The sequence below is a fragment of the Falco biarmicus genome, chromosome W (assembly GCF_023638135.1).
Source record: "Falco biarmicus isolate bFalBia1 chromosome W, bFalBia1.pri, whole genome shotgun sequence".
Taxonomy (NCBI): Eukaryota; Metazoa; Chordata; class Aves; order Falconiformes; family Falconidae; genus Falco; species Falco biarmicus.
The window spans coordinates 19,098,219-19,111,582 of record NC_079310.1 but is presented as its reverse complement, the minus strand read 5'-3'; the positions used below and the strand labels follow the sequence as shown (position 1 = coordinate 19,111,582).

The window sequence follows — 13,364 nt, the reverse complement described above, 5'->3', positions numbered from 1 at the left end:
CTGGAGCCTTCTCTTCAGGCTGAACAACCCCAACTCTCTCAGCCTGTCATCATAGGAGAGGTGCTCCAGCCCCCTGATCATTTTCGTGGCCCTCCTCTGGACTCATTCCAATAAGTCCATGTCCTTCTTATGTTGGGGGCTCCAAAGCTGAACACAGTACTCCAGGTGGGGTCTCATGAGAGCAGAATAGAGGGGTAGGATCACCTCCCTCAACCTGCTGGCCGCACTTCTTTTGATGCAACCCAGGATTCGGTTGGCTTTCTGAGCTGCAAGCACATTGTTGGGCCATGCTGAGCTTTTCTTCCCCCAACACCCCCAAGTCCTTCTCCTCAGGGCTGCTCTCAATCCATTCTCTGCCCAGCCTGTATTTATAGTTGGGGTTGTCCCAACCCAGGTGCAGGACCTTTCACTTGGCCTTGTTAAATTTCATGACGTTCTCATGGGCCCACCTCTCAAGCCTGTCAAGGTCCCTCTGGACAGCATCCCTTCCCTCAAGCGTGTTGACTGCACCTCTCAGCTTGGTGTCATTGGCAAACTTGCTGAGGGTGCACTCAATCTACATTAGATCTCTGTTAGTACAGCTACATTGATGTTAGTAAATTAATACATATTAAAGGTTATAACAGTGAATAAGAATTTTCTTTGGAAAACAAAACACAACACCTACAAAACAGGTAAAACAAATGTATTTATGAACAGGTTTAGATTGGATATTAGGAAAATTTTCCTCACTGAATGGGTGGCCAAGTACTGGAACAGGCTGCCCAGGGCGGTTGTGGAATCACCATCCCTGGAGATGTTTAAAAAACATGTAGGGTGCTTAGGGACATGGTTTAGTGGTGGACTTGGCAGTCCTGGGTTAATGGTTGGACTTGATGATCTTAAAGGTCTTTTCCAACCTAAATGTTTCTATGATTCTATAATTCTATGATTTCCTGGTTGGCAATTTGCATAACTGACTACATCACTATACTCAGTGGCTTCATAAACAGATTTCACTATTTTTTCTATAATACTGAATGTGGAAGCACCTTTGAGAAAATCATTAAGTTCACAGGGAGAATTCATGTTGAATTTGGGGCACTGTAAAAATTAACTAGTGAGGAGGAGAGACTAGATTGAAAGATCAGGCAAGTGCTGCTTTTTTAATTTGGGGGGATTTGGGGGAGAGTATTTTGTGCAAAGGAACAATAAAAAGTGCAATGGGCAAAAGTCTATAGCTTAAAAACATTATTGCAGAAACTGGACCTTAAAAGTCAGGACACAGCTATGCAATGAGATGATAGAGCCTAGACATCGTGTATGACAATTTCTGAAGGATTAAAATTTTTAAAGAAAACTTACGTGACTTGTAAACTTTCTGCTGTTAGATTATTCCACATGATCTCATTAGCTTGAAGGTTTTCATTTTCTTCTAGTAAAGACATATCAAACTCTATTGCTTGTTCAACAACTTCTGATGACCTAATTTAGCAAATAAAAGTTATATTTGCAAAATTAACATGTATCTTTAAATCATAAAGAAAATTGGTGTTTTGAATTATTAATAACTAGAATATAGTTAAAATTACATATAAGATAAAGCAAAAACAACAATAGGATACATATTCTTTTTACGTTAAATAAAGGACACAGTCTTAATTCTTTGAATTAATATCACAACATAATCAAGGTTTTAAGGGGGTATCTATTATATATATATAATATATATATATAAAAGGGGGTATAGATCCACTGATATAAATATATATAGCTGATCCAGCTATAAATCTGCACATGACAGTTATCAATCTGCACATTAATAACAAAGGATAATACAAGAAGTCTTAGGACTATCCACTTATGTACCAATATGCAATATCAGTTCAATAAACAGCAAATAAAGTTTATTTTTTAAATTAAAAACTTTCTTGCATTACCTGCATATTTTGTTGTTTCAGTCACTACTTTGCAATAACTGCAGTGTATACAGGGGTACCTAGAGTTCACTTTAAACTATTTAGAATATAGGCAATGAGAGAAATATAACCGAGAAACTTAACTTAGCCCAGGATACAAAATACACACTAAATTAGCTCACACTGAATCTGGGTTATCATGTGTCCAAAGAAGAGCAACAAAGCAGGTGAAGGGTCTAGAGAACAAGTCTTATGAGGAGCAGTTGAGGGAACTGGGGTTGTTTAGTCTGGAGAAAAGGAGGCTCAGGGGAGACCTTATTGCTCTCTACAACTACCTGAAAGGAGGCTGTAGTGAGGTGAGTGTCAGTCTCCTTTCCCAAGTAACAAGTGATAGGATGAGGGGAAACAGCCTCAAGTTGTGCCAGCAGAGGTTTAGGTTGGATATTGTGAAAAATTTCTTCACTGAAGAGGTTGTCAAGCATTGGAACAGGCTGCCCAGGGAGGTGGCTGAGTCACCATCCCTGGAGGTATTTAAAAAACGCATAGATGTGGTGCTTAGGGACATGGTTTAGTGGTGGACCTGGCAGTGTTAGGTTAATGGTTGGACTTGATGATCTCAAAGGTCTTTTCCAACCAAAATGATTCTATGATTCTATGTATAGTCTGCTGCTAGTACCAATATTATGGCTCTTCATATGTGATAATAGTAATTGGAATTCTGTTTTTCTGGAGACAGCCAAAGAGATGGGTGGTTGAAGAAACAGGTTAAAAACCTGACATTCAGGCAACTGTCTGTGCATGCAAGTGGATTAGCTTTTCAAGTAGGACAATACTTTACAAATAACAATTTAAAAGAAACCAAACAAAAAAATACAACTCTGATCACTTTAGAAGTGTTGTAGTTTAATACAAATTTTTCCTCCAGAAGAAACATGAACATGTACACCAAGATGAAAACTTATACCTATGTGTATCTATGAAGTCATTATACTCAGAGTTAGGGTCTATCTGTTCAACAGAAGTCTGGATCTCTTTATGGACATTCGCAATCTCTTCAGTTACAAGACTGGTGATCTGGCTATATTCATCCAAGATTCCTTTTCTAGAGAGAAAAAAAACTATAGTGTATAACATGGTATTGAAGGCATATAACGATGATGCTTCAAGCTTTCAGTTTTCTGCTATGACAAACTCTTGTTTCAACTGGCTAAAAAGGGAGGAAAAAAAAGACCACATATTACTCAAAAAAATAACAGATCAATTGTGACCTCTTCTTTACAGATTGGCTATGAGTAGAGAAGTCTCCAAGACCATGCTCCTTTATACTAATTACAGTGCATCTACATATAGTGTAGTTAAATTAAAGCTGTAGAGATTACAGGGAAAAGGAATATATATAGCTCATTGATGACACCCTGCTTTATGACCAGAAAACTTATGCTAGTTATTATTTATACAGAAGCTTTTCACAATCTCCTGACTGACAAAATAAGTATATTCTGACATATGGTAAAAAGATTAAAAAAAAATAGTCAGTGTGCATTTCCTTTAAGACCTGGCTTTCTCCATTACCTTAAGTGTTCTCTTTCATATCTTGATTTTATTATTTGGTCATTAGGACAAAAATAAGCATAAGTCACAAGTTCACATATATTTACAAGAAGAAAAAAAATCAAACAAAAAATTGACGTGAAAAAGTACAAGCCATCTAGTCTAATGACCTGCCCGCAACAGTGGGCAAAAGCAAGTGATTAGGGAATGGTAAAAGAAAATAATATGTGATATTTTACCACTACATTTAATAGCATACAGTGATATTTCCCCAAAACACCTTCCTAGTCTTCAAGTTTTAGCTTTCCATAAATAGCCCTTCATAATAATTTCCTATTTCATTTTTATTTTTGACAGGTTTTTCAGTTTCTGAAGCATGGTGAGTATTTTTTTTTAATACTGATGAATTTTGACCATCCCAGAGGAATGTGCAGGAAAAAAAAGTATCAGCAGATTTTTCCTGGATGATAAGATCTCAAGTTATGTTTATTTTATAAAAAATATTATCAGCTTGTATTCCTTCAGTACTTTTTCTAAGAAGAAAACAAACAACAGAATTCATTAATGTCAACTACAGCAATGTCAGATCTAAAAGAAATGGAATCTATGTTAATTATTTAAAAAAAATAATTAGTGATGTTAATATACACTTCAAGTTTACCAAACTAATTGATTTGCAAAACCAAGATTATTAACAAAGTATATGTCACACAGATAGCTACACCAACCCCACACTTGAAATCACCATCTCCTTTTGTAGAATTAAGCCCAAAGATATTAGACAACAGTAATTTTCCAATAGATTCAGATATCACTGAAAATGTTTATTTAGTGACAAGAATATTTTTACAGGTTTTTATTTCAAAGATGACAAAGAAAATTGGGTTCAATGGATTTTTTTTCAATGATGAAACTCTTCAGTGAATTATCATAATTCACAGTTATGAAAAATCACATTAATTACAGCACACAAATTGAACTGAAGTCTCTTGCTGTGATTTTACATACAAAATTAAGATTAAAAGGACTGTGCAGAGACTACTATAGAGGTCTATTTCATTTACATAACTGTACCAGAATCAAAGGGAGCAATGAAACTTCATGAGGCTGTTAATATCGTCTGTATCACCTAAGCATATAAAGCATGAAACCCTCAACTCTCCTTCACTTCCTATGTGCTGAAGTCAAGATGAATGTAGACTTTGGAAAAGGTAAGAAAATGAGAGATAGAAGAGTGTCTCCCATCTAAATGAACAATACTTACAAAAAGAGGTAACTTGTTTTTCTTTTAGAGTAAGTGATTTACAAGCAATATTTTTTAATTGCAGCCCTCAGAATGTCTTAGAGAAAGATCTACAGAACAGTCTCCCAAACCAACTCATATTCTTAAGGAAAGTCAAAGACACAGCATGGTGGTTACAAATCAGAAAAGATAGCTTAGAGTCCTCATTGACAGTTCTCTGAGATCAATTTGCACATCTTCATCAGTGATGTGGGGAATGATATTTCAGAAAAAAGTAATTGTATTTTTAAGGCTGGATTCCATACAATGAAATTAGGTTTATATGATCCTGCTATTTGCACACAAATAAGTAACCATGCACCTGCCTGGCCCTCATCCCAAATGACTTTCAAGATTGTTGGCCATTTTAAACCAAATTGGTTCCCGGCAGAATTTCACAAAAATAAGGCTACAGGAGAGGCAACTAACTTTAGAATAGAATAGAATAGAATAGAATAGAATAGAATAGAATAGAATAGAATAGAATAGAATAATTTCAGTTGGAAGGGACCTACAACAATCATCTAGTCCAACTGCCTTACCAATTCAGGGCTGAACAAGTTAAAGCATGTTAATTTGCCATAGTATTCCAGCTGAAGCTAAGGATAAAGCATGAGGTTAACTATAAACACTGAAGTTAATCTCTAAGATTTTAAAAGTTTTATGAGAAGACAGTCTCTCACTAAAATGCTTAAGTAACCCCTTAAAATTACTATCTGCATTTATTTGAACAGACTTCTCCATGCACAATTGTTGTCAACAGAAAGAAGAAAACAGCTTTTTCATTATCCTCGATATACAAATAATTGATGAAGATTTATTATTTTCTAATAATACTATAAATTAATTAGGATATTATACATAACATGTGGAAATGAGAAAAATATAAGAAAATACAGCTTACAGGGCTTTAATCATTTCTTCTTCCATCTTCTGTAGTGAATCAAGTAACAGAGGAAGTGTAGTGTCATAATATTGGTGCTGATGTAACTGTGCTCCTTTCAGTGCCAATACATATTGATTATGCAATATATGAAGTTTCATAGTGGCTTTATCACACCGATCTTTGGCTTTCACAGTCTCCTTTCCTGAGAATAAAGAAATAAAGAAAATGCTTATGGTGATTTCAATGTATACAAACATCAATACTTGTGGTTGACATAAATCTAATAGATTCATGATAAGTTTGCACTTTATTCCACAATAAGTTTAAACAATTTCTCTGAAGAAGCTAAAATTTTACAGTTCTCAGGTCACTAGTAAGACCAAATGTCTTAGTGTTCCTATTCAAGACTAAGAAAAAAACGCTGCACTTTCTCTGAGCACAAATGTGAGAATACTTGAACTGAAAGTATATGAAAAGCATCATCTGCATAAGTATAAAAATAATATAAATACAAAGAATTAAATAAACCCCATTTAAACACATGACTATCACAAATGCTAATCTTTTATCTGTCTCAGAGTAAATAAACATTTTTTTAATTAAGAAAATAAGAAATGTCCTACTAGGTCAGACCCCTGATCCATTTAGACCAGTACTCTATCTCCAATAGCGATAGTGGGAACTGCTTTTAGGGAAACCATGTGTATTGGGGTTTACATGGCAACATTTTGGTAGTGGAGGGGCTGCAGGGGTGGCTTCTGTGAGAAGCTGCCAGAAGCTTCCCCCATGTCCAACAGATGCAGTGCCAGGTGGCTCCAGGACAGACCCACTGCTGGCCAAAGCTGAGCCAATCAGCAATGGTGATAGTGCCTCTGTGATAACATATTTAAAAAGGGAGGAGGGGAGAAGGAACTGCTGCACAACTGCAGCTGGGAGACACAGCAGTGAGAATATATGAGAGAAACAACTCTGCAGACACTAAGGTCAGTGAAGGAGGGGGAGGAGGCACTCCGGACACCAGAGCAGAGATTCCCCTGCAACCTGTGGTGAAGTCCATGATGGAGCAGATATCCACCTGCAGCCTGTGGTGGACTCCACACCGAAGTAGCTGGACACACCCAAAGGAGAGAACCCACACTGGTGTAGTCCATTCCTGAAGGACCACACTCCATGGAAAGAAACCATGCTGGAGCGGTCTGTGAAGAGCTGCAGCCAGTGGGAAAGACCCACACTGGAGAAGTTCATGGAGGACTGTCTCCCATGAGTAGGACCTCATGCTGGAGCAGGGAAAGAGAGCAAGGAGGAAGGAGCAGCAGAGACAATGTGTGATGAACTGATCAGAACCTCCATTTCCTGTTCCTTCTGTGCTGCTTGAAGGGAAGAGTTAGGGAAGCCGGGAGTCAAGCCAGGGAAGAAGGGGGAGGGGGGGAGGTGTTTTAAGGTTAGTTTTTATTTCTCATTGCCCTACTCTGACTTTTGATTGGTGGGCAGGTGCACGGCAGCAGGCAGGTGCAGGGCAGCATGGTGACCATCTGGCAAAATGCAGTGTCCCCTACTTCTGAGCTTCTAGCACCTGGTAGAACCAATGCAGCCTGTCATAGTTTAACCCCAGATGGCAACCAAGTACCACACAGACACATCCTCACTCCCCCTTACCCAGAGGGATGGGGAGGAGAATCAGAAACGAATGTAAAACTCGAGGGTTGAGATAAGAACAGTTTAATAGGTAAAGCAAAAGCCGCGCATGCAAGCAAAGCAAGGAATTCATTCACCCCTTCCCATGGGCAGGCAGGCGTTCAGCCATCCCCAGGAAAGCAGGGCTCCATCACCTGTAACGGTTACTTGGGAAGACAAATGCCATAATGCCAAATGTCCCCCCCTTCCTTCTTCTTCCCCCAGTTTATATACTCAGCATGATGTCATATGGTATGGAATATCCCTTCGGCTAGTTTGGGTCAGCTGTCCTGGCTGTGTCCTCTCCCAATTTCTTGTGCCCCTCCAGCCCTCTTGCTGGCAGGGCCCAAGAAACTGAAAGGTCCTTGACTTAGTATAAACATTACCCAGCAACAATTAAAAACCTCAGTGCGTTATCAACATTGTTCTTACATCAGAGCCAAAACACAGCACTGCCCCAGCTACTAAGAAGAAAATTAACTCTATTCCAGCTGAAACCAGGATACAGCCACACAGAGAGAGCTCCTGTTCAAGCATGCAACCACCCAGGTTTCCGGCTGTGGGATGTGTGAAGGGATATTCCTAGAGGTGGAAAGTGATTGTAAGCAACACTGTGGGAGATGTGACCAAACTGATGAGCTACTCTGCTTGGTGGCTGAGCTGCGGGAGGAGGTGAGCAGACTGAGGAGTATTCGATACTCTGATAGGGAGATTGACCAATGGAGACATACTCTGACACCTATGATGCATAGGAGAAAACTCAGCATGACCACTGTGGAGGCAGGTCCTGGATCTGCTTTGTGCCAGGAGGAAAGCAGTGTCACAAGGGATAAGGAGGGGTGGAAGAGTGTTACAGTAGAGAGCAGTAAGAGAAACCCCTCCTTACCCTCTAAGCTACCCTCTGAGATAACTTTACTGAACAGGTACAAGGCCCTGGGTATAGCAGATGAAGTGCATAATGAGAAAGAGGAGGAACCTGAGCAAGCAGTCTTGCCAAGATCAGAGAGACACCAACCCCTCACAACAAAACCCACAGTAAGACCAGCACCAAGAAGAAACAACAGTGAGTTATGGTCATTGGTGATTCCCTCCTGTGCAGAACGGAAGCAGCTGTTTGCAGACCAGACCCTCTTTCAAGGAAGCTTGCTGCCTCCCTGGGGCCCGAATTAGGGATGTCACCACAAGACTGAAGAGCCTAGTTCAACATTCAGACTACTACCCATTCCTGCTCTTTCACGTGGATACAAATGATGTCACAACAAAACGTCTGAGGTTAATCAAAACAGACTTCAGAGACCTGGGAAGAATAGTAAAAAATTCAGGAGCACAGGCAGTATTTTCCTCAGTCCTCCCAGTAATAGGGGGAGACCTCAGCAGAAACCCACAAGCCCAGTATATCAATACCCGACTCCAATAATTGTGCCTGCACCAAAAGTTTGGGGTTTTAAACCATGCAAGAGTATTCAAGAGACAAGGTATGCTGGGGCCTGATGGGATCCACTTGTCACAATGGGGAATATGAGTCAGGGTGTAAGTTGGCAGGGCTGAGTGAGAGAGCTTTAAACTAGAAATGATGGGGGAAGGGGATACCAACAGGATTATACTAGGTAAGGCAAGGTATAATAGGTTTGCGTAGCAAGGTTTTGGTAGTGAAGAGGGCTACAGGGGTGACTTCTGTGAGAAGCTGCTAGAAGCTTCCCCTGTGTACAATAGAGCCAATGCAAGCTGCCTCCAAGATGAACCCACTGCTGGCCAAGGCCAAGCCAATCAGCAACAGTGGTAACACCTCTGTGATAACATATTTAAGAAGGGGGGAGGGGAAAGAAAACTGAGCAACTGCAGCTGGAGAGAGGAGTGAGAAAATGTGAAACAACTCTGCAGACACTGAGGTCAGTGAAGAAGGAGGGGGAGGAGGTGCTCCAGGCACCAGAGTAGAGATTCCCCTGCAGCCCATGGTAAAGACATTAGTGAGGCATGCTGTTCCCCTGCAGCTCGTGGAGGTCCATGGTGGAGGATATCCACCAGCAGCCTGTGGAGGACCCCACACCGAAGCAGGTGAATGTGCCCAAAAGGAGAGAGCCTGCGCTGGAGCAGGACTTATGGACCTGTGGAGAGAGGAGCCCACACTAGAGCAGATTTGCTGGCAGGACTTGTGAACCTGTGGTGGACCTATGCTGGAGCAGTCTGTTCCTGAAGGACTGCATCCCATGGAAGGGACTCACGCTAGAGCAGTTCATGAAGAGCTGTAGCCTGTAGGAAGGACTCACGTTGGAGAAGCTCATGGAGAACTGTCTCCTGTGGGAGTGACCTCATGCTGTAGCAGGGGAAGAGAGTGAAGAGTACTCCCCCTGATGAGGAAGGAGCAGCAGAGACAACATGTGATGAACTGACCACAACTCCCATTCCCCATCCGGATGTGCCGCTAGGGGGGAGGAGGTAGAGAACTCTGGAGTAAAGTTAAGCCTGGGAAGAAGGGAGGGGCAGGGGAAAGAAAGTGCAAATTCATGCATGTGGGTCAGGGCAATCCCAAGCACATATACAGGCTGGGAAGAGAATGGATTGAGAGCAGCCCTGAGGAGAAGGACTTGGGGGTGTTGGGGGAAGAAAAGATCAACATGACTTGGCAATGTGTGCTTGCAGCTCAGAAAGCCAACCAAATCCTGGGCTGCATCAAAAGAAGTGCGGCCAGCAGGTTGAGGGAGGTGATTCTTCCCCTCTGTTCTGCTCTCATGAGGCCCACCTGGAGTACTGTGTTCAGCTTTGGAGCCCCCAACATAAGAAGGACATGGACTTATTGGAATGAGTCCAGAGGAGGGCCACGAAAATGATCAGGGGGCTGGAGCACCTCTCCTATGATGACAGGCTGAGAGAGCTGGAGTTGTTCAGCCTGAAGAAGACTCTGGGGAGACTTTATAGTGGTCTTTCAATACTTAAAGATGGCTTATAAGAAAGATAGGGACAGACTTTAGTAGGGTATATAGTGATAGGACAAGGGGTAATAATTTTAAACTAAAAGAGGGTAGATTTAGATTAGGAAGAAATTCTTTACTGTGAGGGTGGTAAGGCACTGGAAGAGGTTGCCCAGAGAAGTTGTGGATGCCCCATCCCTGAAAGTGTTCAAGGCCAGGTTGGATATGACTTTGAGCTACCTGTTCTAGTGGAAAGTGTCCCTGCCTATGGCAGGGGGGTTGGAATTAGATGATCTTTAAGGTCTCTTCCAACTCAAGCCATTCTATGATTCTATGAAGGTGTTTTTAAGATTCGGTCTTACTTCTCATTATCCTACTCTGATTTGCTTGGTAAAAAATTAAATTTCCCCAAGTTGAGTCTGTTTTGCCTGTGACAGTAATTGCTGAGTGATCTCCCTGTCCTTATTTCAACCCACAATCCTTTTGTTATATTTTCTCTTGTGGTGGTGCACTTCTCCCCTTCTCTGGGCTGTTTTACAACCCCAGGAGCTGCAGACCAGGTCTTAGCACCTTAGGTAATGAGTTGGGTGGTCAAGCACCCTTGACCATACCAGTAGCTACATCATTTTGAGTGCATATCACTTAAGATGAAACCCACTATAGCATCTTCTACTGTGGGTTCTAAGACTCATTGTTCTAGGAAGCTGTCATTTATTGTGAGCAAAAATTCCATTGCTACATATCATCATGATGAAGCACTGCTTCAGTTCATATTTGACTAGCTGAACTCTCTCATTGTTACTCCTGTCCAAAGCTCACAGCTTCTCTAGTACAATTTAACATTTCCTCATCATTGTCTGTATCCTGATCAGGAGGTCAGCATCACACAGTACTACACTATTAGAGTCTAGAAATCCTCAAGTCCACACTGACAAGACAAATTCAGTGCTGAACCAGAGAGCTATAAGGTACTTCAAGAGGTCACCTATTCTATTCTTTGTCAGGAAGACTAATTGCAGAACTATGTGGCAGATATTTTTATGATCTTCCTAAGACATCCAATGATGGATAACTTTGCAACTTCTCAATACAATTCAGGTCTAGTGCTGTGTGAGCTGAAAACAATCCCCCCCTTTACTCTCCAACCTAAATATTTCTTGCTTTAATTTAAATCCTTACTTCCTTCACCTACCTGCCATGGACATGAAAAATAGATTCTACAGTCCTCTGCAATCCATCTTTTACTTATTTGAAGATTATACACTCTCCTTCTCTGCCAATCTTCTAACCTTCATACCAAACAATTCACGCATCTTCTAAGTCCTGTTTTCTTTTTGCATGTAGCTCACACTCTTCCTCAAATGCAGTACCCAAAACCAGACAATACTTCAGTTGAGGTTCTATTAACTTTGAAAGCCAAAGAATCCCTTTAACACTTGTATGAGTTACATTTATTTCTAAAAAAAAATAAAAATCCATGCCTTTCTGGCAACATGGTATTACTGATTATCTTTGCTATGGCATCTGTTCCTGCTGAGTAACACTATTTTTTTTCAGACCATTTCTCCAGTTTCTCAAATAATATTTAACTCTGCAACTGCTCTCCAATGCACTTTCAATCCTTTCAGGCATACTGACGCCTAGGAATTTAATAAGCATACTCCAAACTAGTCATCCTGAGAGGGAGGATTACAAACAGAAACACTGAAATACCATCCAAAACTAATCTCAATATATATCCCATAATGTTGGATAGGATACATCACCCTCCTGTCAGGATCCCTGTAGAAGAATGGCTGCAGAAGTGTGGCCACGGAACCCCTGAGGGTCTGAACAATCCAGGCCTGGAGTGCACAATCCAGGCCTGAAATTAGAAGTGTACTGGAATTAGAATTGTGCTGAAGTTATTGTGCTGAAGTTAACAAGAAAGTGGCCTTGATCTATTCTTGAATCCTAAGACCAAGTAACCCTATTGTAATAACAGGCCGTGGCTGTAACAAGCTGCAGCTGTTAGGGAGGACATGTGTAAGGCCAAGGGAAATAGAGAAGGGAATGTAGATAAAGGGAGTAACAAACTGCAAGGCTAAAACATAGCTAACGCAAATAGCTGCATGGACAGAATGCTTGTTCCAATCATGATAAATAGTGGTGTGTGAGCAGCGCGTGCTTAGGGGCTAATAACCAATCATATGTTTGCTTTGGGAGCATGCTTGTGTATTGAGGCTATATAAGAAATGTTAGAAGCCAATAAAATTGAGCAAGATGCATAACTCATATTGAGTAATTTCTTGACTCCGGCGGACCCCTCTCCCAACAGATCCCATTAATAACCATTCTCCAAGCAGCTTTATGCAAACAGTTTTGCGCCTGTATGTATTAAATTTGGCTGAGACAGAGTTAATTTTCTTCACAGTAGCTGGTATGGGGGCATGTTTTGGATTTGTGCTGAAAATAGTGTTGATAATACTGGGATGTTTTAGTTACTGCTGAGCAGTGCTTACACAGTGTCAAGGCCTCTTCTGTTTCTCACCCCACCCCACCAGCAAGTAGGCTGGGGGTGCACAAGAAGTTGGGAAGGGACACAGCTGGGACAGCTGAGCCCAACTGACCAAAGGGATATTCCATACTCTATGACATCATGCTCATCAATAAAAGCTGGGGGATAAAGAAAGAAGGGGGGGACAATTGGAGTGATGGCATTTGTCTTCCTAAGTAACTGTTACATATGATGGAGATAACTAAACCCCTGTCTGTCGATGGGAAGTAGTGAATGAATTGCTTCTTTTGCTTTGCTTGTGCATGTGAATTTTTCTTTCCCTATTAAACTGTCTTTATCTCAATCCAAGAGTTTTCTCATTTTTACCCTTCCAATTCTCTCCCCCATCCCACTGCAGGGGAGCGAGCAAGCAGGTGTGTGATGCTTAGTTGCTGGCTGGGGTTAAACCACAACACTGTACTAGACAGAATATTTTCAAATCAGTCATGCTTCCCTGGTGTACTGCATTTACATGGCAAGGTTTTGGTAGTGGGGGGGCTGCAGAGGTGGCCACTGTGAGAAGACACCAGGAGCTGCCCCTGTGCCAGACAGAGACAGTTCAATCTGGCTCCAAAATGGACTCACTGCTGACCAAAGCTGACCTAATCAGTGAAGCTGGTTGCGCCTC

General features: G+C 41.2%; 1 protein-coding gene across 5 annotated transcripts in view; it reads right to left on the bottom strand.

Annotated features, from left to right (window-relative positions):
• Window positions 1-13,364, bottom strand: part of LOC130141965 (tyrosine-protein kinase Fer-like) — a 224,729-nt gene that overhangs the window by 151,977 nt on the left and 59,388 nt on the right. For all 5 annotated transcript variants that reach the window (XM_056323318.1, XM_056323319.1, XM_056323317.1 and 2 more), the window contains 3 exons: window positions 5,636-5,819; window positions 2,863-3,000; window positions 1,345-1,464 (listed from right to left, as the gene is read on the bottom strand). In XM_056323318.1, the coding sequence (XP_056179293.1) occupies window positions 1,345-1,464; window positions 2,863-3,000; window positions 5,636-5,819 (442 nt within the window). The remainder of the gene's footprint in view (window positions 1-1,344; window positions 1,465-2,862; window positions 3,001-5,635; window positions 5,820-13,364) is intronic.